General features: G+C 40.6%; 1 protein-coding gene across 7 annotated transcripts in view; it reads left to right on the top strand.

Annotated features, from left to right (window-relative positions):
- SLC38A1 (solute carrier family 38 member 1) overlaps nt 1–25,528 on the top strand; it is a 71,122-nt gene extending 45,594 nt beyond the window's left edge. For 5 of the 7 annotated variants that reach the window (XM_043446315.1, XM_043446312.1, XM_043446311.1 and 2 more), the window contains 12 exons: nt 4,372–4,445; nt 5,930–6,022; nt 6,345–6,426; nt 7,411–7,493; nt 8,984–9,042; nt 9,166–9,279; nt 10,656–10,735; nt 13,873–13,973; nt 16,263–16,381; nt 16,923–17,064; nt 17,156–17,253; nt 19,040–20,332. In XM_043446315.1, the coding sequence (XP_043302250.1) occupies nt 4,372–4,445; nt 5,930–6,022; nt 6,345–6,426; nt 7,411–7,493; nt 8,984–9,042; nt 9,166–9,279; nt 10,656–10,735; nt 13,873–13,973; nt 16,263–16,381; nt 16,923–17,064; nt 17,156–17,253; nt 19,040–19,132 (1,138 nt within the window). In that variant the 3' untranslated portion in view covers nt 19,133–20,332. Of the gene's footprint in view, nt 1–4,371; nt 4,446–5,929; nt 6,023–6,344; nt 6,427–7,410; nt 7,494–8,983; nt 9,043–9,165; nt 9,280–10,655; nt 10,736–13,872; nt 13,974–16,262; nt 16,382–16,922; nt 17,065–17,155; nt 17,254–19,039; nt 20,334–20,576 lie in introns of those variants that run through there. The other 2 variants (XR_006265355.1, XM_043446316.1) reach the window with 2 other exon arrangements.
- Nucleotides 25,529–27,366: the final 1,838 nt, after the last annotated feature.

The raw sequence follows: 27,366 nt of genomic DNA, 5'->3' as shown, positions 1-27,366 counted from the left end.
GAAGATTGGCCTAACAGCAGTTCCTACCAGAAACTCAATAAGAATGAAAAGTGTGACCTGCTTCCGTAAAAATGGAAACCAAAATAGGTCGCCTTAAAAGAAGCAGGGTGTACAACACAAATTAATAATCTTATTGTGCTTTGCACTTGTTGGACCAAAACTAATGTGAGACCATCATGCACACAGCCATTAAAAAGGATGGATGAACAGCTGAAAGTACTAGAGATGTTCAAGTCAACGAGCACCGTCTTAAAATGAGCACTGTAAAATGAACACCGTTAGATGGACTCTGAGTTGGAAGAAGGGTTAGATTTCAAGTAGATTCAAGTGGGTCTGGAGGGTAAAATAAGGACCCAGGATGAAAATCGCAGCACTGCTTTCAGCTCAGCCGCAATTCCAGTGCGCAGCACTTTCCAGAATCAGGATGCGTTCAACTTGTGTCTCCTGACAGAAGACCTGGCAGACCTAGATGCCTTTGTGCTGGCATAGAGCAGAGAGGTTTCCCATCCTGGCTGAAAAGCTGGGCAGGGTAGTCTCTCAAGGTCTCTCCCGAGTCCAGGAGTCTAGAATTCTGTTTCCTAACCAGCTTCTTGGTTCTCAGGGGACAGACAATCTAGTGGGATGTCCCTGCAGCATGTTTACAAAGTGTCGCTGATGCCTGAGGGTTCTCAAAATTCCTAACCGCCTTCTTCACAAGACTGACCCCCCTCCACTGCTTCCCCAGGGCCTGTGTGCAGTCATGTTCTAGATCCCCTCCTCTTCCAGGCTGAACGTCAGTCTGGACTATTCATACCTTGCCAACTGCCTGGGGCTGAGGTTTGCTTCCCATTGAAACAGGCCTTTTTCAGTAGGCAGCTTTGGCCCCAGCCATATGAAAACTTTTGGTCAGTGGTTAGCAATGGGAAAGGTTTCCCAGGTGGCGCAATGGTAAAGAATCCCCCTGCGGGCTCAGGAGATGCAAAGAAATGCGGGTTCAATCCCTGGGTCGGTAAGATTCCCTGGAGTAGGAAATGGCAACTCACTCCAGTATTCTTGCCTGGAAAATTCCATGGACAGAGGAGCCTGGTGGACTCTAGTCCACAGGGTCTCAAATAGTTGAACACGACTGAGCACCTGAGCATGCACACGCATAGCAGCATGAAAGCTTATATGACGCCCAGATGAAATGAACAACATGAATCACTTCTGTTCCTCTTAGTTCAGGAACACCAGTTTATGTTTCTCCTCCAGGAAACCAAACTATATGTCCAGATGTCTACTTGGACAAATAGGGGCACAGGTGAAGTCGTTCAGTCGTGTCCGACTCTTTGCGACCCCATGGACCAGAGTCTACCAGTCTCCTCCATCCATGGAATTTCCCAGGCAAGAGTACTGGAGTGGGTTGCCATTTCCTTCTTCAAGGGATCTTCCTAACCCAGGGATTGAACCCAGGTCTCCCACATTACAGGCAGACGCTTTACTGACTGAGCCACCAGGGAAGCCCAAATAGGGGCACAGATATGCTCAAAATAAATGTTCAAATAAGTCATCTTTGTATCTCAAGTCATTCTTCCTGCTCTTTCTTTTAGACGCCAGCTTCCACTGGAGCCTCTTAAACTATTCTGGGATCTGTGATAACTAATTAGATACCTTATCACTTCTTCTAAGAATCTAAATAGGGAGGTGAATTTTTCTAAGTTTTAATCCCATTAGTGCTAGATTCTGTTACAGGCTAAAGCAGTCTTAGAATTTTAATATATACAGAAGTTGCCTCTTAGTGACAACTTAGAGAAAGCTTTTTGCTCTATATTAGCTTTCAGTCTTGGAAGGGAAGGTGTATATGTTGGAAGGGATGGAGAAAAGGGTCTTCAGGGATTGGCTGTCAGACTTACTATGGGGTCATTTGGTTGGGGTTGTGGCCTGATGGCTCTCAGATAATGGGAGCAAGGGGCTTGTCATCACTGTGGAAATGACGTCAGTTTGCCAGTGTTAAGTGTGGGGAAGAAGATAGCTGAGTTTCCTGCTGAAATCTTCCCTGATCAGCCCTTTTCTCCCACTTGGAAAAGAAAAGGAAGCGATATGCATGCGTGCGTGCTGAGTCACTTCAGTGGTGTCGACTCTTTATGACCCTGTGGACTGTAGCCCTCCAGGCCCCTCTGTCCGTGGGAGTTCCCAGGCAAGAATACTAGAGTGGGTTACCATTTCCTTCTCCAGGGGATCTTCCCGACTCAGGGATCGAACCCAAGTCTCTTGCATCTCCTACACTGGAAGGCGGGTTCTTTACCACTGGTGCCACCAGGGAAGCCCTGATACAAGTGAATCATCTCCAAAGAAAGTCCACACGAAAGAAAGGCAAAGAGGCAGCTGGTCCGAGAACACCACGTGGTCCCGGGGTTATTAGCTGGGGGAACAGATGTTTCCTTTGAATCTTCCTTTTGCTTCTGAAGACCCAGTTCTTCTCGGCTGAGGGCCTTTGGTTAACCATTAGGTAGACATTTGTAATTATGCCTCCTACAAGATACAAATTTTGAAAGGTCATGCTCTTTACTCAATAGCTCGGGGCCAGTGGTAACATGCACTCTTCTCCCCAGCTCAGTCCCATGAGAGTCAATTGAGCAGAGGACAGAGTCACTCCAGAAGAGCACAAGGCTAATCCTCAAAGTCTGCCCACTCAGCCCCCAGGTGGGAAGCCCAAGCTCGCTGTGCCACACAGAAATAAATCCTCTGTGGCCTGGCTCAGTCACGTGTGGAAATTGCCGTTTCGGGTTCAGTGTCACCGTGAGTGAACTCTGAGTGAAACTCAAGGCCTGCTTCCTCAACATAAACATTATCTTCCGAGATGAAAGAAAGATCATAGCACAGTTGTGTCCTGTGTCTTACTCTGTGGCATATCAAGTCATGTTCCGCTGCTTATCTCAAAGCTGCTCCATTGCTTAATAAATGCTTGCTCTCAGCTTTTCATGTCCCTCAACCAGAATAAGTAATAAGGGACTTACCCTCTTATTCACCCTCTTACTCCGAGATCTGAGTCAGTATATATCCAGATGCACATCCTTACAGTCATACATAAATTTCCCTTTATTAGCTGGTCAGTTGTACCTTCACCCAAAGGGTTAGGTTTTCTGATCTTTCTCCCAGTATTTGTTTTACCTCTGCCGAGCCCTGTCACTCTTTCATGTTTTCTGGCCAGTCTCTGGCCGTTCATCTTCTCTGCCCTTGACTGTCTTTGCCCACCCCCCCGCCCCCGCCGCCCCGCATGTATCTCCCCATGGTTGAAACATGGGCAAAACAAAATGTTGCAAGACAGGGGAAAGCTCAGAAGCTGTCTTTCTGCCTTGGGGCAAGGGCAGGCACCTGAGGAGGTGACATCTGAGCAGGGGTTCAGCAGGTGTGCGGGATGTGGGGTGGTCTGGGAAGAGGCCCTTGCAGAGAGAACTGCACAAGATGCCCAGCACTGCCCAACAGTACTTGCCAGAAAAATAATTGCCTTAATTACTCAGACATGGAATCAGTTGCAGGAATGCGTTGTTTCCGGGACATTTTTCCCAACATCAGGAAGTGAGTGGTTTCATCTCGGAGACTGGAATTTTGTTCTTGTTAATAAATAAGCTTTATTTGCAATTCTTATGTCTGTTTTAACCAAATGATTCCGAAATCTATGTCATCTCCCACATCATTTTTTAACTGTGCTTTTTCTTGAGGAAGGTTTGGCAATGAGCCAGATGTACTAAAACAAAGACATGAGTTCATCATTCAACAAAGTCTTTTCATTACAATTGATTGTCAGAATTTTCCCATCCATTAAAGGAGGTTCTTTTAAGAGACACTGGGAGCAAAAAAACAGTGAATTATCTCAGTGGTTTAATTTATAGATTCAAAAATAGCCGTAGAGTAATTAGATGGAAAGAACCCTAGACACCATTTGCCTTTATATTATAGGCAAGGAATGTAGGAATGGGAGACCTCAAGCAAGGTGTCCAAAGTCATGTCACTGACCTTTAAGGTCGCTTCATGCCTTCCTCTCTCAGCCCCCACCCCTCCCTTCTCACACTTCCTCTCTCAGATATCACAGAAAGTGTACCATAGACCACAAAAGCTTTCTTTGATAGTGTTGTTTTAAAAGTCACCTCCATTGAAATGATCCCAGAGTGCCATTTATATTTAAGCTCAGAATTACGTAAAAGATTTGAATTCTTGGAGTTACAGTCCAATGAGCAGTTCTTTACTTGGCAGAACATTTTCATTGAAGATGTTAAGGAGGGTGTGACTAATAGGTTCCAGTATTTGGGTCCTATCAGTGAATAGTGTTAACCTATAAATCAGCCTTGACCTTTCTAGAGTTTAAGGTCAGAGTTTTTATAGTTATCACAAGACTTATTTTCTTTGCTTTAGGGTACTTTTGACTTCAGTAACACTGCTGTCTATATATTCAATCAACCTGCTGTTGATCTGTTCAAAGGAAACAGGTAAGCTGTTTGTAAAGCCAGAGTGATAAATTCTCACAGTGACATTTTGAACAAATGATACTCTCCCTGTTCAACAACTTGTTTATTAAAGAAAAACAGTGCTTCGACCTGTTGTCACTGGAAGACCTATAGTGGTATTTACTTATTTACTTAGAGTAAATACAGGAATATATAAATGCACTTGTTATGAATAGTAAGCAAATAACATTGAAATTTATTTATTTATTTATTTATTTTTTAAACATTGAAATTTAAAGAGAATCCTCAAATATACTTGCTCTTCTAGTTTAAGATGACTTCATTTTAAAGACCTTGGTTTTTCCTTAAGTATTTATAAATTCAGACCAAGGATCCCATGCTTTTATATTATAGGCTCCAAGGTTTTAAGAATAAACAGAGCTTTCATTCTCTTTTGTGCATATTCCAAGGAGAAAATGTGACTCCCAAGCAATGTGGGCGTCAGTGTGCTGTGAAAAGACTTCAAGTTCTCTGGGCAGTGTTATACCTGAAGTGTTTATTTTCTATTCCTGGGACACTGGATTATGTTTGTAATACTTTGACTTTTACGTTAGCTAAAACCACATTGGCCAACCATTACTGTATATAGATGACTCCATTTAACTGGAACATTTTGTAATAAACTGTGGATCTAACCATTGTCTAGTTTAAACATCAGTCTTATGAAAGAATAAACAAAAGTTTAATTATAGTCTAACCCAATTTCTTTCTGTGAACCTTTTGAAAAATGTGAGCTGAACTGTTACAAAGAAACATAAACCCATTTTTTAAATGAATGGTTTAACATTTTAGTATTTGTTGAGATGAGCCGGTTGAAGACTTTAGAATTTTGCTATAGCCAAATTATTCTCTCGAAAGAGTTACCTGCTGCTCTCTTTTGTGAGTGTCAAATCTTTGAAATAAAGATCAAAATTCTAATGTTGTGGTTATTACATGTTTTTATGTTATTATATTTAGAACCCACAAGGCATTGTTGGAATATTATTATTCCTTGTTAGCCTCATCAGTTCAGGTAATTCATTCAAAAGGAACCTTTCTTCCCAGCCATCAGTTTTTATTTTTAAATCAAATTTTTATTTTAATGATATACACCAGACATGAGAATAAAATTAGAGTAGGAATTTCCCCCCAGTAAAGTAAGGAGATTTTTGAGATAATTAAAATAAAAATAAGGCTTATGACCTAATCATTTACTTGTAATGCTTTTGTAGCCAACCTGAAAAAAAAATGGTGGTCATATCTGACATTTTAAAAAGTCAACAAGTTAAAAAAAAAAAAGTCAACAAGTTGTTTTTGTTTTGTACTGAGAATGCCTTAATCTTTGCAAAGCCAAGAAGACTATGTATATGATTTTTGATAAAGACACGGTAACTTGGGAAATAGCCAATAGAATGGTGAAATCTTGGCTATTTTTAATGTAGGAAACTCATCATTTTTTCTGTTCTCAACTATGGTTTTTTAAACAGGCTGCATGGTTTATGAAAAGCTGGGAGAACAGGTCTTTGGCACCACAGGGAAACTCGTCATCTTTGGAGCCACCTCCCTACAGAACACTGGAGGTAAAAATATTGTTTTTTCTATGCATTAAAGTTGTGAATGTTATTACTATTTTTTCTAATCTCAGTGGTTGGGTGGCCACATGAATTTTAACATAATTCAAGCAGTATCATTTTCATTGCTAAAATTGTGCAATGAAAGTGAAGCTGAGACAGTAGTCACTTATAACCACTTACACTTACAACCAGGGGTACTTGGACAGTGTCTACAGCCATCTTTATGTCCTACTGAAGGTTGGTCTAGAGACAGTCTGGTCACCTTTTGTATAGCTTGCAACATGAGCCTCAGTATCTTCTTTCTAAAAATGTTCTCATTTTCTTCTAGCAATGCTGAGCTACCTCTTCATAGTAAAAAATGAGCTACCTTCTGCCATAAAGTTTCTAATGGGAAAGGACGAGGAATTTTCGTAAGTTATAGACTGTTGTTTAAAAGATAACTAAAATGTTTTTAATTGAAATGTGGGCTAATAACCTAAGTTTTTGTTTTATGAAGACTGCAGAAACAGAATTTTTCCTAGGCTGTTTTTTCTTGGTTTGTTGTTTCTGGGGATATATTAATGAAGGAAGCCAGGAGAACCGTTTGAATCTGAGCATTTAAAAGATAGATTAATCGGCCGTGCTAAGACGCTAAGTCCTGCAACTTCCCAAGAGCTTGAAATCAATATCTATTTTCTGTGAAATAGAACAGATATGGAGTATTTTTAACGCTGAAATAGAACATGCAAAATTAAGACCCGAGACTCTTCCTTAAAGAAGAGACAGAACATTTTGGGAGCAGAATTGACATGAGCCAACCTCATTAAAGACGTAGCTAACCTTGGAAAATGTTGCCTCTGCACTTGGCACACGGTTATGTTTTGTCTACCTCTTGTTCAGCAGTTCTTGTCAGTCTTAGTTCCTCTGTCTTCTTTCAAGGGAGAATTGTAGAAGCCAGAGTTCCTAGTGTTCTAGCATCAGGATTCAAGGTCAAATACAAGCAATTAGGGAGAAAACAATGCCTACCTGTGGTGACTTATTTTTTGACAATATTCACCAAGCCAAGCAAAAACGAACTTTCTCTTTAAATAATTGATAAGACAAGTTGTAATCTGACAGAATGTAATGTGGGCATTCAGCTTTGAAGTCATATAAATAATTCAGAGGGATGGCACGCTTAGCCAGTCGGGGAGAGCAGAGGAAAAGCAGTATCTCTTCCTCAGTCACATGGAAAGAGAGATGATAGTAAATGACTAGTGGTTGGCTTAAAGTGTTTGGATAAAACTGAATAAAAATTACAATTAATGGTAAACATTAGTAATAATAAATTTTTTTAAAAATATTGTGAAATTTTACACGTGAGAAAAAAAGTCACTCTCTAAGAAAATGTGGCTATCTGCTTAAATGCCTTTCAGAGCCTGGTACGTGGATGGCCGCCTTCTGGTGGTGGTAGTTACCTTTGGCATAATTCTCCCTCTGTGTCTCTTGAAGAACTTAGGTAAGATCTTGCTTTTATCACAGTCTCTACAGCACTCAGATGAATCAGAAACCTAATAAAAACAAACAGCTTTGCTCCCTACTTTGACTTGCAGGATAAAGATTGAGTAAAAAATTATAAGTATTAATGAGGCATGACTTTAATAGGGGATAAAAACACTGGCTTGTATGTGACTTTGTAAGCAGTCCCTCTACTAAACCATGGAGGGGTAAAGGGGGTCCTGGGGCCAGCAGCAGAAAATGCTCTGTCTAAAAGCCCAAAGTCCAAAAAATGGAATTCTCCTCATAGAAGGTCTTACACACTCTGGTTGTTTAGATGGACAAAATTTCACATCTAATACAGACAGAAAGTGGCTTATATTTTTACCCAGAGGAGAAGGGGACAACAGAGGACAAGATGGGTGGATGGCATCACCAACTCAATGGACATGAGTTTGAGCAAGCTCCAGGAGATGGTGACAGACAGGGAAGTCTGGCAGTCCATAGGGTCCCAAAGAGTAGGACATGACTGAGTGAACAGACAAAAATTATATTATGAATCAGTCTTAAATGATCAGAGTCTAACCAGTCTCAATGATTTGCCTCACTGAAGGGAGAGAGAGAAATGAAAAGTGGTAGATAATCACTAAGCCGTATCCACTTGGTTTTGACATTTTTGCGTGTGTGCTTATATTTTGAGACAGGAATCCCTGATGTTATGAAAATTTCATGTGTGAAATAATTCAGCCAGACCTCTATCCAGTTCAGTGCCTCTGAAATGCATTTCCTTATAATTCTGGGCTCATTCGAGGGAGACATTTCAAGTTCTTACCACACCTCTGTAGCTATTCTGTTAGACCTATAAGTAGATTTTTTTTTTTTTTTAAAGCTACTTAATTTTCTGGTTTCTGAGTCTGTGTTCAAGCTTTTCTGTGTACATATAGCTCTTTTTAGTGCTAGTGGAGAAGGACTCTTCCCTGCCAGAGGTGAGAACCGTGCAGCCCCCAGAGACCACTTAACTCTGCCTTTCTGAAGCTTACAGTGCTCAGAGATCTCCCAGGCATTCTAAGGGGAACAAGGTCGAGTGCCTCGGGGCTCAGTTTATCCCTAGAAATCACTTCCTCTCCTCTGTGCATATTCAGTATGTACACAATAAGTACATAGTCAAAAACTATTGAATGGATCAAGGAGTAAGTGGATTTGGCTATAGGAATTCATTAGAATGCAGCAGCAGAGACTTATAGCCAAATTTGGGAGGCTCTTTTCCCCTGGATTCTGGAAATCTGCATTCTCTAGTGTGTCAGGCAGAACTGGAATCAGAGCACATACTACTGTATTGTTTTACTTTGAAGTCACCATTTTTTGCCAAATAAGATAGCCCTATCAAATAGAAAATCTTATATTCATATTAGCACATATGGATGTTATTGGAACCGCAAACTGGGCTTGAAATAATGCATTGAAAGAGGTGATGGATAAAATAACAGTAATAATTCTTTAAATTCTTTTTAGGTTATCTTGGCTATACTAGTGGATTTTCCTTGAGCTGTATGGTTTTTTTCCTAATTGTGGTAAGTGCTGGTTGAAATGGTTGGCCTGGTTTTGCCATAGTATGATGCTGTGTAACAGTTATACAGTATTGGGCTTTATTTGATAAAGTTTGATTGTTTCTCCTTTATTTTTTTTAATGCCAGGTTATCTACAAGAAATTTCAAATTCCCTGTTTTGTTCCAGAGCTAAATTCAACAAGTCCTAATTCAACAAATGCGGACATGTGTACGCCAAAATATGTTACCTTCAATTCAAAGGTAAGTTTCTTGGTCCTTTAGATATAAAAATAGGAGTGTTTTTACAAAAGGACATTGTGTTTCTTAAACTTGTTTTAATTAAACTGTCTTTGATGCATTTGTTCTCAAAGGAACAGGGTAGCACAGTTTTCAAATGCCACAGTCCATTTAATGACCTTGAAGAAATACACAAATCATGTGTTTCATGCTCCCTTTTACCTGGTTGAGTGTAGAACAACCTAAAGTATTCTCTGTGAAAACCTCTTTCTGCACAATTATCTCAGCTCTGCTATTTCTTATAGTTCTTTAAAAACAGATTAATAACATCCTCAGCCCACTGCTTCTTCTTTTCTTAAAATTAATTTTTTAATAGGAGGATAATTCCTTTACAATGTGTGGGTTTCTGCCGTACAACTTGAATCAGTCCTGACTATATGTATACCCACTTCCTTTGAGCCTCCCTCCCACCCATCCCCATCCCACAGCTCACTGCTTCTGTCTCGTGGTGACAGAAAGGAATACCTCAAACTTGCCCAGCTTGTACAGTTGAAATATAGACCCTACCACAAACTGGCACTTAAGGAACATTCATACAACATATTGGGGAAGGGTGGACCATGGAAACAGTCAGGCTTGGATTTGAATCCTCAGGCAAATTGTCAACCCCATTTGTAAAATGATGATTCTATTGTGTATCTTACAGGATTTCTTAGACTGTGCCTGATAAATTTGCTTGGGCAAAATTATGGCATGAGAAATGTTATTTTTCCCTTCTCTGCCAGCTTCTTTTTGCATAAGAAGTTACTATATTGAATTACCTTTTTCTAAGAAGCTAATTTAGATTGATCTCTCACTTGTTCTCTTTAAACTCTTAAAGGTACACCAAAGTAGTGAAGTAGTTTTCTTCTAAGAAAGTCATTTTCTTTTTAGATGCCATATTTAAGCCTGACTGACGCACCCTGTTACAAAGCACAGAGCAGTGAAATGAAGGTGCATGTTCTGGCTGTGTTGCCTCGCCTGTCTTGGAGGGAGCCAGGAGAATAGCATTGGTCTGTCTCAGGATTGTGGGTGGGGACTCAGTGAAATAACAGAGGAAAGTGCTAGTAACCAGCTAGTGCCACATAAATACAGGTGACGCAATGCCTGGAGGATGTAAAATACTCTGTAGGTGAGCCTGGCTGTAAAACCCCTCTCTGCCAAGTGTCTGATGTCTCAAGCTAGATAAGCTGTCTTAGAAAAGCTGCTCCTATTTTAGATATCAAAGCTCCCCTAATAACCAAATAATCCAAGGATTCTGAAGGGCTGTCAGATAAAAAGACAGCTCAGAAATACTGGGGCTCTACAGTTTTTATGGTAAAAATGCCTTTCCATAACGTTTATTTTTTCCTCTCAAATAGACCGTGTATGCTTTACCAACAATTGCATTCGCTTTCGTCTGCCACCCGTCGGTCCTGCCAATTTACAGTGAGCTTAAAGAGTAAGAGATTTGTTTAATTTTTTTTTGCAAACTGAATCATTTTACAGCCCCTCATTACTAGGCAAGTGCTGTATCAAAATAAATGGACTCATATCATGAACTTCCACAGCCCAGCTTCAACATTTACTTTGTCATTCTTGAGCAAGACACAAACCTGCATTATACATATATGGCCATATATTTTGGCCATAAATGTATAAAAAGCATTTATTATGTGGGCTTTTTCTTATTAATTTGGTTTTTCAAATACTATGTTACTCAAGAGAGTTCAAGTGTTTGTGTTGCTTTATATTACTTGTGATTAGTTTGCAAATGAATAATGGTAATCTTCAGATTCATCTGTGAGCCACTGAATACATTGAATGTGATTTGCCTTTTGGTTTAGTTGGAAAAGGCTGGTAAATCAGGCATGAAGAAATGAATGTTAAGACCACAACCTGGACAGAAGAATATTGTTGTTCATTTTAAACTATTACAGTGATTATGGATTTGTTTTTGATTGCTCTACTAAAGAAAACGAAAGGACTGCTTATGAATTCCCTCATGGGTTCTCTTCTTAGCCTACTATTATCAGACTTTCTACATAAAAATATCTGTCAAGCCATAGTCACTTTTTTTGAGATATCTGGTTTACAGCTTTTATAGGTTTCATGTGTACAACCTAATATTTCTACTTCCATACACACTATGTCCTGCTCACAGAAATGTAGTTTCACCCATCACCACACAATGGATCTCCTCTACCCGTCTTGTCCCCCCTCTTCCCCTTCCCTGCTGGTAACCACTGCTCTGTTCTCTGGAGCTACATCCTTGTAAATTTATCCCTAGATGTTTTATTCTTTTTGTTGCACTTGTAAATGGATTGTTTCCTTAATTTCTCTTTCTGTTATCTCATTGTTAGCATATAGAAACATGGCAGATTTTTGTATGATTTTGTACCTCGCAGCTTTACTGTACTTGTTTATTATCTCTAATTGTTTTTTGGTGGAGTCTTCAGGGTTTTCAGTGTATAAAATCATGTCACCTGCAAATAGTGACAGTTTGACTTTGTTCTTTCCAATTTGGATGCTTTTTGTTTTTTTTCTTCCCTAATTGCTCTGGCTAGGACTTCTCTTATTAGGTTGAATAAGAGTGGGCATCCTTGTCCTCTTCCTCATTTTAGAGGGAAAACTTCCATTTTTCATCCTTTAGAGTGATGTTTGCTGTGGGTTTGTCATTGCTAATATTTTGTTGAGGATTTTTGCACCTATATTCATCGGAGATATTAGCCAGCAATTTTCCTTTTCTGTGCTGCCTTTTTCTGGTTTAGGTATCACAAAGATGCTGGCCTCATGACATGTTACAAACCTTTCCCTCCTCTTCAAATTTTTGGAAGAGTTTGAGAAGGATAGGTATTAAATCTTTGAATGTTTGGTAGAATTCACCAGTGAAGCCCTCTGGTCCTGGACTTCTGTTTTTCTGGAGGTTTTTGATGTCTGCTTCAATCTCTGTACTAGTGATGGGTCTCTTCATATTTTCTGTCTCTTCATGATTCAGTCTTGAAAGGTTATATGATTCTAAGCATTTGTCCATGTCTTCTAGGTTGTCCAATGTGTTGGCATATAACTTTCTTAATACTCCCTTCTATTTCTATGGTGTCTATTGCTACTTACTGTCTTCTATTTCTGATTTTATTTATCAGGGCCTTCTGTCTTTTTTTCTTTGTAAGCCTAGCTAAAGGTTTGTCAGTTTTGTTTATCTTTTCAAAGAATCAGTTCTTAGTTTCATTGATCCTTTCTATTATCTTTTTAGTTTCTATTTCATTTATTTCCACTCATTTTTATTTCCTTTTTTATACTGACTTTGGACTTTGTTCTTCTTTTTCTAGTTTCTGTAGGTGTCAGGGTAGATTGTTTGAGATTTTTCTTGTTTCTTGAAATAGGCATCATGGCATAGTCTTAAGCTCAGAAAAGATACACAGTATAGTTATCTATTTCCATTTTGAAAGAAAGGTGATGTTATTCAGGATTGAATTCACTCATGATTGGTCCTCTTTCATTTTAAATTGATTTATGACTAAGTTTTGAAGTATTTACATCTACCTATTTATGCATACATTACTCCTACTTTATGATCTTATATTTAAGGTATTTAAACATAAGATAATTAAACAAAAGATGTCTCTGGCATCTTTTAAACTTAATAGTTCTGCTTTTAGTTTGAAGCTTTCTTATGTGGATACTTCTCAATTTGTCTTGTTTTCCATGCTTCCTGTTATGACACAGTCAAATGTCATGCTTCTTGGTGGCATACTCTTGAGTACAAGTCTTGGAGATTAATTGTTTAGGCAGCTAAAGAAACTTAGAGGTTCATGCAAACTCCCAGGATAAAGTTGACCTGAGAGAAAGAGAGAGCCTTTCGTTATCCCAGCTGTGAGTTCTTGGGCACTCACTGCTGTGGAGACATACAGGCTTCCCTTAGGCTGTGTGAGTACCTGCGTGCTTAGTCTGACTCCTTGCATCCCCGTGGACTGCAGTCTGCCAGGCTCCTCTGTCTATGAGATTTTCCAGACAAGCATACTGGAGCGGTTGGCCATGCCCTCCTCCAGGGGATCTTCCCGACTCAGGGATGGAACCAGTATCTCCTGCATTGCAGGTGAATTCTTTACCTACTGAGCCACCTGGGAAACCCTCCCTGAGGCTATTCGATGGGAAAATCGGACCTTAAATAGCAGCTTTAGTGACAAAATTCCCAAGGTTAAATTCTAGCTCAGCGCCTGATCTCTGGAGCCAGGAGAATAGCATTGGAACTTATTCTGCCTTTTTCCTGTGCATCCTAAGTGTGGAGATAGTATCAAACAAATGTTAAAAAAAGATACTCTCTGCCCTTCAGATGAGAACTCAATATCTTTCAAAAGAATGGGGAAGAACATTCAAGGGGTTGTTTGTTCCATGGCTCTTTCTCTGTCAATACCCAATCAGTGTAAAGAAAGTTATTGGAAACTGGTATATTTGCTATAATTACTGGGGGTAATTACAGCAGGTCAAGTCAGCCCAAGCCTGATAGAAAGTTAAGTTCCATTCTTCAGGGTTAATATTTGTGCTTACATTCAATAATATGGTTTTTAATTTTTCAAATTTCTTTTTCTTTGTTTCTAGTCGATCACAGAAAAAGATGCAGATGGTTTCAAATATCTCCTTTTTCGCCATGTTTGTTATGTATTTCTTGACTGCCATTTTTGGCTACTTGACATTCTATGGTAAGTATCTTCTGTCAGTACCTAAATATAAGTATTAGTAAGTAAATTAGTAAAAATCAGTCTCAAAATATGTACTGATATTTCAGTGTGATAACCCCCAAAAGCAACAAATCTATCCACTGATTTTATTCATCTTTTCTTCTGCTTAAAGCAAATGGCTGTGGTTCCTTTACATATTCATGCTGACTATACAATGGAATAATTACTGAAACAATATACCATAATTTTTTCTCCTAATACTGTCCTTAAAAAAAAATGCATTTTATAAGCATGTCACTTTTACTAAGGAAGGTTTAGAACTATATCAGAGAAGGCTTTCCTAATTGCTGTTGTGAACTGGGTAATTTTCCATTAATAGAAAAGAGAGACAGAGACAGATTTTGAAAGTGAGAAAGAGTAGAGTGCTACACTCATGACACGGAGCATTAATTAATAATAAAACACCTGATTGTTCAGTGGCAGGTGGAGCTTTGCTTCAATATGAAGAGTTAAATGAAATCTGAAAAAGAATGAAGTTTCATTTGTAACTTTTATTGACCCTGTATGAATAGTCTACCTTACTGCTTCTTCATCCTCTCCTATTCCAGTCATCCTGCAATTTTATTCAACATCTTTCATTATCATTACAGTTTGGGACCTGGTTTAAATTTGAATACATACATTTCACATTACATTCTCTATTAAATCACATTTCTTGGGGGCACTTTTTTTCATAAACACGAATGTCTCAAAATTTAAACACATTTGAGATGATTGAACTCAGCCTGGAAAGGCTTCCCTGATTATACGGTTGTATTATTACCATTACCACAAGCCTCACAGCTTGTGGGACCGTAGTTTTATAGTGAAAGCACTGAGTCCTAACCACTGGACCTCCAGGGAATTCCCTAATTACCATGTTCACAAGCAGTGAAGAGCATTGTCTAATGAATCCATAAATACCACTTTTAATTTCTGCATAAAGATGGTGTTCTCAAGTTTCCTGCAGAGTTGCAGGGCTTGGGGGTGGGTAGGGGGAGGGAAAGAGAGAGAGAGCCTACTATTAGTTGACTGGTCTCACTGTTGCCTTGTTCAAGCTATGATTTTTTCCAACAAATCCATTTTTTTTCCCCCACATAGAATAGAATACCAAAGCCTTTCAATACTCTTAGGTCAAAGGAAAAAAGCTCAGCTAATTTTAGATGGTTATGAATTTTGAATCAAGGAAATTAGAACTAAGGAGATTTTTATTCTAATCTAGGATCCTTTTTCTAAAATTGAGACCTGTCTCTGGCCCAGACTGTTAAATGGAACTGGAATTCCACACCCTGAACCTTGAGATGGGAAGGGAACGATCTCTTGTCAAAGGAGTGGATTTTTGAGTTGAAGACAAAATGGCAGAGTAGAAGGACCTTGAGCTTAGCTCCTCTCCAGAGCACATCCAAATTACAACTAACTGCTGTACAGTCATCGATTAAAAAAAAGACAGGAGTGGCCTTCCTCGATGGTCCAGTGGCTAAGACTCCCAATGCAGGGGGCCTGGGTTTGATCCCTGGTCTGGGAACTAAGGCCCACATGCCACAACTAAAGATTCTACACACAGCAACTAAGACTTGACATAGCCAAATAAATAACAATAGATATTTAAAAAAACAGCAATTATTCTTTAAAAAAAGGCAGGAGTGAGCTTTTTCTTGCTCAGTGACTGCCTTTCTAGCTTTGATTGTCTTTGAAATGACACTTTCTGAAGTTCAGTGTTAAGAAAAAGTTCAAAGTGGTATATAAGCTTTATGAGGAAAACGTATCTGGAAGAGAAGAATGAGTTCCTTGCAGCAGTGAAGTTCCATGGGCACTTCTGCTTGGATGTTGAGTGATAACAGAAGACTTTGAAAGAGGCTCCAAGTGGCCTGCAGCCCACTCAGTGAGACTGAGGCCAGTGGGCATTGTTGGATGAGTGGCACCAAATTGAGGAGAATCTAGATGAAGAAGGGCTTTGTGTTTCAACTGTATGGTATTTCTAACCTCAGCTCACTCCTGGGTTTAGTAGTGTCAGTGAAGCTCCCCACTCTGTTTAATTTCTGATTACTCTTATACTCCTTTTTGCTGCAGGTATGGACAGGTGGGGCACGTCTCATATGGGGATTTTTGCTCTTCACTTTTATAAATGGTTGAATAGACACTTCAGCTCCCAGAACATTGCTTTCCTTGCCGCCTTTAGTTTACAGATCTTCTGTGGTTCAGAAAACCCCTCACTCCATGATAATGCTTTTGTCTTGTCTTAATGCCCTCTCACATTCCACCTCATTTTAGAAAGAGTGCAGCCCGACCTCCTCCACAAGTATCAGAGTAAGGACGACCTCCTTATCCTGACGGTACGGCTGGCAGTCATCGTGGCCGTCATCCTCACCGTGCCCGTGTTATTTTTCACGGTGAGTAAAAGGCCTCAGTGCAACCTGAGAAAAGCCGAGGGCTCCTCTTCTGTGCTGCCTTCAGGAGCCACTTGCAGAGCAAGGCTGCTGTGGAAACTCCTGCATCATTGAAACTGCCTCAGGAAGGATCTCGAGGGTCTTTGGAAAGAAAGTGGGATCAGTGAGTTAGAGTAGCCTTCTGACAGATGAATCAATTCTGATTAATCTATCCCTCTTCCTTACAGAGAAATGTAGATAGACTGTTTGAATCCCAGTCATCCAAGACAGGGGAATATAGAAGGACCAGAAGAGAGTGCTCAGTCGTAGATAAAATAGAAACTCTCCCCCCTGCAAAAGAAAACTACCTACTCATAAAGAAAAGGACTTTCCATCTTATGTCTAGCCCTCTGGCTTCCCAGACGATTAAGCCATCTAAAAACTCACGAGGTGTGGCCTGAACAAGTCCAAATGCCTGCACCCCAATCCGTCCATAACTGATAAGAAACACGAAAGTCATCAAGCTGGAGGCATGACAGAACCTTTTGCTTTCTTTTTTCTGCAGGTTCGATCTTCCTTATTTGAACTGGCTAAGAAAACAAAGTTTAATTTATGTCGTCATGTCTTGGTGACCTTCATACTCCTGGTTATTATCAACTTGTTGGTGATCTTCATACCCTCCATGAAGGATATTTTTGGAGTCGTTGGTATGGCTTTCTGACCTGCCGCTTATTCCATGATAGCTGTTTAGAAAGTTAAGCTTTCACAATGATAACCTCAATTTTTCTTATTTTCCAGGCGTTACATCTGCCAATATGCTTATTTTCATTCTTCCTTCATCTCTTTATTTAAAAATCACAAGTCAAGATGGAGATAAGGGAACTCAACGAATTTGGGTATGTCTCATGCCGGCCACTCTCATTTTTCTAATTTGTTTTTCACTGAACTATGCCAGATAAATAGTCCATCTTCACCATCTAGTACTTACAGTGACCTCAAAAGGAGGCAGCCATCCTCATTTGGGAGATTTAAAATATCATATCAGGATCTTCTCCATTCCCTCAAAATATCTTTGGGTTCTGCTCCTTTTGTGTCAGAGTGGCCAGCCAAGAGATTAGACATTTATCATCCTGTGTCTCTCCAGGGTGATGCCTTGTTATTAGCAAGATCTGAAGTGGAAAGGGGCTCAAAACTTTTCTGCAGTCCACTGTTTCTGTATAGTCCCTCGTCCTGTAACTCCATCCTTCAGCCCAGGGAACCTGCAGTGCCTTAATTGAAACAGCTAAGTTAGCATGGAGTCTTTTTATAATTTGACAGAAATGCTTTGGAGCAACAGACCTGGATTCAGAAACTACCTTTCTATATTGGAATTCTTGTTTCCAGGTCTGGTGAAGCTCAAGGGCATCTTGAAGGTGGTGCACTTGGAGACAGTGAGGGGAGCAGGGGTGAAGTGGCTGCTACATGAGTACCTTCTGGAGCACCATTATGTTTGGCCTCGGAGAAGGCTTCTCAGCCGCCCTCCCAGATAGTGTAAGCACTCCAGTCGCACACGTTACCTGAGTCAACAGACCCCAATGAGGGGGCGTAGGCACGGGGGAACATCCCTGTGTATTTAGAGGAAGCATCGTTGATGCCACTGGAGCATCTGCTTCCCCAACAGGACAATCCCTAAAGCTGTAAATCTCAAATCCTTCTAAATCTGACCAGTGGGGGCTTCATGAGGATAGAGAGGGAGGAGCAGTCTTCTGGCCCTGGACTTTTGTTTTCTTGGAGGTTTTTGACTAAATTTTGGCAGTAAACTTAAGATTCAGTCTGACAGTGGCAGAGACCTACTGATCATGAATTCTCTGGGCCCCTCCAGCCTTGCTCCCATTATAAAACCGCTGGGAGGATCTACCAAATAGCATTAGACAAAGAGATCCAGTCCATGTAGGGGCTCACTGGGAGTTACACCAGACCGGTGATGGTGAGCCTGGATGCAGCCCTCTCAAGCCCACTCTCCGCCCCCTCCCCTTCCCATAACTCTGTCTCCTCCTCCAGACTCCAGTCTGGCCTGCCCTGGCTCTCATGCCGCTTCATCCTTCTCCCTGAATTTCAGCTCTCACTGGAAACCCCCAATGCCAAGCAATTTATAAGCTGTGTTCTCCAGATTTTAGACTTCTTGACCTGCCCCCTGGGCCTTCATCAACCCTTGAAATCACTTAATTTTATATACCCATTTCCTGTCTCACTTGATCAAATCTACTCTGCTTTTAGATATCCTTTTAACACTTTTTCAAACAAATGTTTACCTACCAGTGATAAACTAGGCTGGTTGATGAAATGACCTGTATGTTTTCTAAGGATGATCTGTTTTCTTTTTTTCGTTTTCATCTTTAGTCTGAAAGAAGCTAGCAAGAGTAATACCCAGTCAGCTGTAGAGCAGGTTCACTCTAAGATGACCATGAAATCAAAGAGCAGAATACAGAGGATGGTTCTGCATAGCTAGTTTTTCTTAGGTTCCCATCCTTGGAGAATCAGGTGCACAAAACTTTAGAAAGAATCTCACAGTTTGGTAATAGATGTAACAAACCAAATATGAGGGGACACAAAAAGAGAGGGAAAACATTTTTGTTTTCTCCCAGGTGTGTTTGGGAAATATTTGCTTCCCTGAAAATAACCCTTGCCTTTCTGTTACTCCAGGCTGCCCTTTTCTTGGGTCTGGGGGTGTTGTTTTCCCTGGTAAGCATTCCCTTGGTCATCTACGACTGGGCCTACTCATCAAATGGCCACTGAGACCAGCTGAGAAAAAGAAGCAGTCAAGTTACCGTGCATCAGCAACCCTTCATCACTTCCTCTGCAAGTTTACAGAAGCAAACAGGAATTTACAAGATACACAATGAAATAATACTTTGGTAGCAAAACAAGAGACCTGTTTCTTTCATGGTTCATGCCCCTCCAGGATTGGGGATCAATTTTAAGGATTGTGGATTTTTTTGGTTCCAAATTTCATGCAAAATCATATTTTCCAGTACTTTTCACAGTTGATTGTTTTTCACTCTACTATTTTTTGTGATTTCATCGTCTCTTAGAACTTTGAAGACATGATCACCCATCGTGTTTATTTATTGTACATCCAGATTCTGAAATAATTTTCCTACTGATGTTCAGCTTATAATATCTGTACCTTTTTAGCAGAGAAAAGAATCTTGAATTGTATATATTTATTTTGCTTTACAGAAAAAAATGGTTTCGTAAATAATTTGCCTATTTTGGTTAATATAGCACATAGGGATAATCAGATGAGAGTCACAGGGCACATACCCTTGTTGGATCAGAGAATGCCCAATATTTGAGGCAGCTCTGATCACCTGGCAGGCGAGCTTCAGCAGCTCGTGGCCTTCCTGGCATTCCATCCACTCTGTGCAGAGACCTTCTCTGGCGAGTGTTCTCGGCTCAGAAAGGGGTGGGAATGATTCTTACCTTGGTAAATATACTGAACTACACATCTGGGTTATCTAGCAAATGAAGTTTTGTTTCCCTCTTTGTGTCAAAGTTACTCTACATAATCTGAGTCAGCTTTTGTTGGGAAAGACCCACAACACCTTTATAACAAATTGAGAAGCAAGAGTCCTACGAAAAGATTGTCCAGAATGCATGAGGAAATATTTTTCAGATGCAGATAGCCTTCAGCCCTACATCTGTATTGTTGAAGGGGGAAAAACATTTTCTTAAATTATAAACCCAGCAGCTTCTACTCATGTCCATGAGCTTTTTGCACAGAAAATCATGTGTTTCTAACCAAGGGTGATCTAGGGAAAGTAAGTCCTGTTTTATATTAGGTACTTTAGGGGGGATCTTTAAAAGATTTGTTTTATATCTATGAAAGTGAAAGTGTTAGTTGCTCAGTTATGTCCACCTTTTTGCAACCTCATGGACTGTAGCCCACCAGGCTCCTCTGTCCATGGACTTCTCCAGGCAAAAATACTGGAGTGGGTAGCCATTCCCTTCTCAAGGGGATCTTCCCTACCCAGGGATCGAACTGGTGTTTACTGCATTGCAGGCAGATTCTTTACTGTCTTGAGCCACCAAGCGAACCCAGTCCGCCTGCAGTGCAGAAGACCCTGGTTCCATCTCTGGGTTGGGAAGATCCCCTGGAGAAGGGAATGGCTACCCACTCCAGTATTCTTCCCTGGGGAAGTCCATGGACAGAGGAGTCTGGCGGACTATAGTCCATGAGGTTGCAAAGAGGTGAACACAACTGAGCGACTAACACTTTGTATCTATAAATTTAGGTTATTGCAAATACAAGATTTTTGTACATTAAATAAGCCTCATTCCTATTTCTTCTCCACTAGCCATCCATCCAGTCTTGAAAAAAGAGAAAGAGCCTTCAGAGGTGATTTTGAGGACAGCGTGTGATGAAAGCACGGTGTACCCTTCTTCCCCAAGATGGGGACTTTGGTGTCAGTGCTGTCCCTCTCCTCATCCCCGGTCAAGGGTGGGCCGTCACTGCCCACCTGATGTGACCCACATCGGGACAGAGTCGCTGACACTCTTACCCCAGCCCCTCTCCTAAAAGCAAGTGAAGGAAATTCCGGAGAGATTGAAAAAGAAGAGAAGTTCAGGGCATGGTAGCTTGAAAAGGCATTGGGGACAGGATAGGAACCCAGCACCACATCCCGCCTACGCTGGACCATCACCTGTGCTTGGATTGTTTGTATCACACAATGAGAAGCATGTGTACCCTCTGACCTAGTCTCTTGAAACAGGGCTTGTGTTATATCTACATCCTGGTTGAACTCAACAAACACGTCAGTTCACTGAACAGATATCTTATCCAGAGATAAGTAGCCTCTAACCACAGACTCTTGGCAGAGTTTCGAGGCACTTAACTCTGGGCTCTGTTCCTCCCGCACTGAGATCCCCGGAGGCCTCCACACTTACCGGGAGTAACACGGAACTGTCTCCTCCCCTTGACAGACTAACATCCCATACAGAAAGCAAGCATCAAGATCATTCCTGATCCTCTTGGGGGAAAAGGAAAGTTTATTTTCTGCCTGTCTTAGTAGTATCATCATAGCTTCTAATGTCATGCTCCAGAATTATATCCACAGACATCAGAGTTCAGGTATTTAGAAATGAGTACCTACCTATGTATGAATTCCTAACCCAGTGAAACCCACAGCCATTTCTGTCCTTCTCAGCAGTCTTTCATAGATAAGCAGAAGAGAAACTCAACCAAACAAGATGCCTGGCCCTTGGAGCTTGGCTGGGGCACCCAATCATGTAATAGCTAGCTAGTGGATGACCCTCCATTAAAAAAATACAAATTTTATTTGCAAGCTTTATTAGGCTACTTCCTGTTTTCTTCATTAACTTATAAAAATTCACTTTCTGCCTATACAGTCAGTTTAGAAGATTATCATTAGGTCTTGGGATGTGTAGTGATATTTTTGGATCTCTGGATTTTATGTGTCAGAACAGGGGATTTTTTTTTTTTTATTATTTAAAATATGCTTATTTAGAGGAGGCTTGGGATGTGTAGTGATATTTTTGGATCTCTGGATTTTATGCATCAGAACGGGATTTTTTTTTTTATTATTTAAAATATGCTTATTTACAGGAGGCACTTGTTGACGTCTGCACTACTACAGGTTTTTAAAATCTTCTTTGTATGTTTATTTAAGTTTATTGTTGACTGAATATAATAGACCCTAGTGTAATTTGTCAGATGTCAGTGATTAATTTCATCATCTGTGTGGGATTAGCTGTAAAGTGTGCTGTTCTTATTATTCTTGTTCAGAGTAGTGAACCCATAGCCAAAAATACATGTACCACAGATGTTAGGTAGAATTTAAATCACACAGTCAAGTGCTGTAGAGGTTTTTCTGCTATGTGAGTAGACTAAGGAATTTTATACCTTAGGCCTTTGGGAGCAGCACATTTTCCTTGGGTAGATAGGACCTCAGCACCAGTGAACAGCGCTAGGTTCACACTTTGGGGTATGACCTGTTCTCTAGTTGTAATAACATATTATACTGTAAATCCCTAATTTCCTTCATGTTACTTACTGGAAGTGAGGACAGCAGCATATGTACAGGGAAGAAATGCAGTCTTGTTAATCATAGGCAGTCCCCAGTTTATAAGCTAGTGCAGAACCCCAACTTATAGGCAGAGTGTAGTGTAGAATTGTCCGTTGGTTGTTTGCAACCTGGAATGTATTTTCCTTCCGAAACCAAGTTACACATGATGGTTAGGCCCCCAGGCCACCTAGAAAAGATGATCTAAACTCATTGTTTAGCTGAAACAGGATACTGTATTAGCAAGATTGCTAAGGAATCTAAGCAATGAATCTGATTTTGCTCCTAGCAGATGTTTGTTCAGAGTTGCTGAGAATCCGTCCCTCGTGCTGTTAGTGGAATCTGGATCAACCGCTCCAACCTCACACTGCCTGTTGGGTGGTGGCACCAGAGTAAGCCACCAATTAGAAGTGCCCAGAGTGGCCTACAGCTGGGTCCCCAGCAAAGGAAGGGGACCAGGTCCAGGGCAACCAGAGACCTCATAGGAAGAGGAGGGTTAAGGAGGATGAGGGGTCCTCTGGTGGGCCGTACATCACCAGGGACATTCTCCGCTGCTACCCTTCTTTTCTCTGGAGGCTCAGGCCTGGCCTGCCTGCTTCTGTTTGTAGGACCTTTTGCTCCTGGAGTTTATCTCCTTCACTCCCACTACCATAAATGATGTCACTGCGTAACTTCTCTTGCATGCCAGTAGCTGAAGCCAGCACACAGCACTTTTAATGGATTTAGTGCTAGGAAACCATAGTTTAACTGCCCAGTAGTCAAAGAGGGGTAAAAACCTCTCTACCCACTTTTCCTCTCATATTTGCAGATCCTGTTGAGAAAGACATACATGGGTGATGGCCATGGGGCTTGGGGTGGACTAATGGCTGTGATAAGGTGTCATAGTATTTCAGAGGACACCTCAGACAGTCACCCCAGACTTCGCTTTTTTCTAGAGTTGGATTCAAGCCTCCAAGTCAGTGTTCCTCTAAGTGGGGATCCCCAGATCAGCAGCATCAGCATCACCTGGGAACTCAATGGGATGCACATACTCAGGCCTCAGTCCAGACCAAATAAGATCAGAAACTATGAGGGTGGAGGTCCAGCAAACTGTGCCCAGTGATCTTGGCACAGGTCAAGTTAGAGACCCACATGGAGCAAATTCGTCTGTCCTTTTTCTCCCCATTAGTCCTATCTGTCATTCTCAGATGGTGATTCCTGGGACTTGAGGGAAAAGAAGTGGGAGCCAGGACTTAGGGAGGGGAGGAATGCAGCCCCCTTCCCACTGGAAATGCTGGTACAGGTGCATCATTGCAAATAAGGCTGCCTGCACATGGCCTGAGACACAGTAAGGTTTCGGTTTTGGCAGCTGTGAAGAAATGAAAATGAGGTGTTTTAGGTGTTTTTTTTTTTTTTTCTTTTTTGAAAGCAATTAAAAGATATACCCTTTGTTAGAGGAAATACTGAATTTAGGTCAGAAGTTTCTCTAGAATGTTTGGGTTCATCATGTGATGATCAATCCTGTCCTCCCTTTAAAGGGAGTTCTCCGCTGAAAGGGGCTACAGACTGCTTTGACAAGGTTAGCGCTCCACTTGTGTTTCAGCGGGTCAGAGTGCTGGACAGCACATCTTGTTGGGTCGGGGGTGGGGAGGAGATTGATGAAATGATCAGGTATTTGATTTTATGCCTTTAGTGCAAAAGCCATCAGTTTCCCTCTGTTTTTCAATGTAAGTTGGCTTGAGGCTTAGGATGTAAACCTTAAGAATATGATTCCTTCATTCCAGTTCATGGTAAACTACCCACTTTCAAAATAAAGATTGAGATTATATCGTTTAAGGATGTTAATGTTTTCCTTAGGGATGGCAAATCTAAGAATCTGTTAGCAACAGAACACCATTCCTCTAAAATACAGTGAATTATTTATAATGATCCAAGGTTTTCAGATGAAAAATTGGGGATGGGGTGGCTGACAACTGAAAAATACCACTAAATCTTAAAGGGAAAGTTCTTGAAAAGCATGTAAAATTCACAGGGCTCAGACCTCTTTCTTTAGAGTTTTCTGTAAGGAAGAACTGTGAAACTGGGCCTATGTGCATACAGGCTTGAATTTGTGTTTTTAAAAGGAAGAATCTATGCAGTTGAGGCTTATTGTAGGAAATACTTCATTTGTATGTAAATACATTGTAAATAAATAGGAGGCTGTATATTTTTGAAGTTGTTGATCCACATTGAAATAGAAGTCACTAGTATCTGCATATCAAGAATAAATGTCTTCATTAATATTAGTGGTTTTGTTTGGCAATTAGAAAAATTTACATTCTCTCCCAGGTAACATAGTTCTCTTAATGTAAACTTGGAACCTACAAATCTTACTTGTTTAGAGAGAGAAATGTCTGAGAAATGTCACGTTGATTTCTTATACTGGTATTAAGATTAATTATTTCAAAGCTAGTTCTCTGAGCTACAAATAAGAAGAAACATTTTAGACCCAAATTATTGCTGTATAGAAATAGAATACCCAAAATAATGAGTTGTTTCTTCGCAACACTGTTCCAGCGTTAACACTGATACTACTACACAGTATTTATGAAAACAGAAGTTGGGGAAGAGGAATTTTTTTTTTTTTCCAAAATTGAATTTCTGTTTCCCAAACTATGGTCTCTTTGAAAGGGAAAGACCTGAATCTTAGACCTGAATATTAACTGTGAGCACAAATATGAAAGAAAGAAAGAAAGAAAAAGGAACTATTATTTTATCAAACTTTTGACAGTCTTGCATGTTTCCCTTTTCAGTGTCCACGCCAACATAGGAGGTCTTAAGTAATTTTTGCCCCCAAAACACTTGAATCTTGATCACTGGTATGTAATCTGCTCTCTAGAGTTCAGTGTATTCTAGACTTCATCTACCTATAGCACACCACTGATTTACTAATGTAAAACCTTGTCAATGATTTCAGATGGATGATTTAAGTGAGTCACCCGTCACAAAACTTTGTCATTCATGGTTGATTAAACACATAGTTTTTTTCCCCCCACCCCAGGATGTGGTGTAAATAAAGACATGTAAGAAGTTCTATTGTATAATTGCTCTGTTAACATAGTTTTTAAACATTAAAATGTGGAATAAAGCATTTATGAATTTTTGTGTTCCTTCTTCTAGGGTACAATACTAAGGTGGCTCAATGGCTAAGAATCTGCCTGCAATGCAGGAGACACGGGTTTGATTCTTAGGTTGGGAAGATCCCCTGGAGGAGGAAATGGTAATCCCCTCCAGTATTCTTGCCTGGATAATCCCATGGACAGAGGAGCCTGGTGGGGAGCCAGGGGGTGGCAAAGAGTTGGACCTGAGTGACTGAACACGCACACACACACACACACACACTAATTAAAAGGGCAAGGGGGGTAATTGGGTACCTGCTATACTCACTATCTGGGATTATTGGAGACAGATTTGCCACACTTGTCAGTGTTTTGGGACACTGAGAGTTCACGGAAGCTTATATTCAAGTGTCCAAACTTTAAAAAATGCTTCCAGTTCTACTAGTAAGCAGAAATGCATGTTTGTTTATGGCTTTAAAAATAATTTTGTTCCTGTGACAATGTTATTCCAACCAGCTGAATTATTTACAGAAAATTGAGCATGTAATAGTTCTTCATTACTGGTCAGGGCAGAGACTTGGATAACCATGATTTTGAATGGTTTGCCTTGGAAATGAACAGAGATCATTCTGTCATTTTTGAGATTGCATCCAAGTACTGCAATTCAGACTCTTTTGTTGACTATGAGGGCTACTCCGTTTCTTCTAAGGGATTCTTGCCCACAGTAGTAGATACAATGGTCATCTGAGTTAAATTCGCCCATTCCAGTCCATTTTAGTTCACTGGTTCCTAAAATGTTGATGTTCACTCTTGCCATCTCCTGTTTTCCCACTTCCAATTTACCTTGATTCACGGACCTAACATTTCAGGTTTCTATGCAATATTGTTCTTTCCAGCATCAGACTTTGCTTCCATCACCAGTCACATCCACAGCTGGCATTGTTTTTGCTTTGGCTCCATCTCTTTATTCTTTCTGGACTAAGTTCTCTACTCTTCTCCGGTAGCATATTGGACACCTACCAACCTGGGGAGTTCAACTTTCAGTGTCATAACTTTTTGCCTTTTCATACTGTCAATGGGGTTCTCAAGGCAAGAATACTGAAGTGGTTCGCCATTCCCTTCTCTAGTGGACCACATTTAGTCAGAAAACCAAGATCCTGGCATCCAGTCCCATCACTTCATGGCAAATAGATGGGGAAACAATGGAAACAGAGATTTTATTTTTGGGGGGCTCCAAAATCACTGCAGATGGTGACTGCAGCCATGAGATTAAAAGATGCTTGCTCCTTGGAAGAAAGCTGTGACCAATCTAGACAGCATATTAAAAAGCAGAGACATTACTTTTGCCAACGAAGGTCCATCTCGTCAAAGCTACGGTTTTTCCAGTAGTCATGTATGGATGTGAGAGTTGGACTATTAAGAAAGCTGAATGCCAAAGAATTGATGCTTTTGAACTGTGGTGTTGGAGAACACTCTTGAGAGTCCCTTGCACTGCAAGGAGATCAAATCAGTCAATCCTTAAGGAAATCAGTCCTGAATATTCATTGGAAGGACTTGATACTGAAGCTGAAACTGCAATATTTGGTCACCTGATGAGAAGAAATGATTCATTGGAAAAGACCCTGATGCTGGCAAAGATTGAAGGCAGGAGGAGAAGGGGACAACAGAGGATGAGATGTTTGGATGGCATCACCGACTGGATGGACATGAGTTTGAGCAAATTCCAGGAATTGGCGATGGACAGGGAAGCCTGGCATGCTACAGTCCATGGGGTCACATGATTGAGCGACAGAACTGAACTGAATAGTTCTTTGTGTACCAGTAAGAACTGGTTTCCCCAAACCTCAGTTCACTGCATTGTTCTAAGATT

This window comes from Cervus canadensis, chromosome 25, assembly GCF_019320065.1.
Source record: "Cervus canadensis isolate Bull #8, Minnesota chromosome 25, ASM1932006v1, whole genome shotgun sequence".
Lineage (NCBI taxonomy): Eukaryota > Metazoa > Chordata > Mammalia > Artiodactyla > Cervidae > Cervus > Cervus canadensis.
This window is presented reverse-complemented; position numbering and strand designations above follow the sequence as displayed.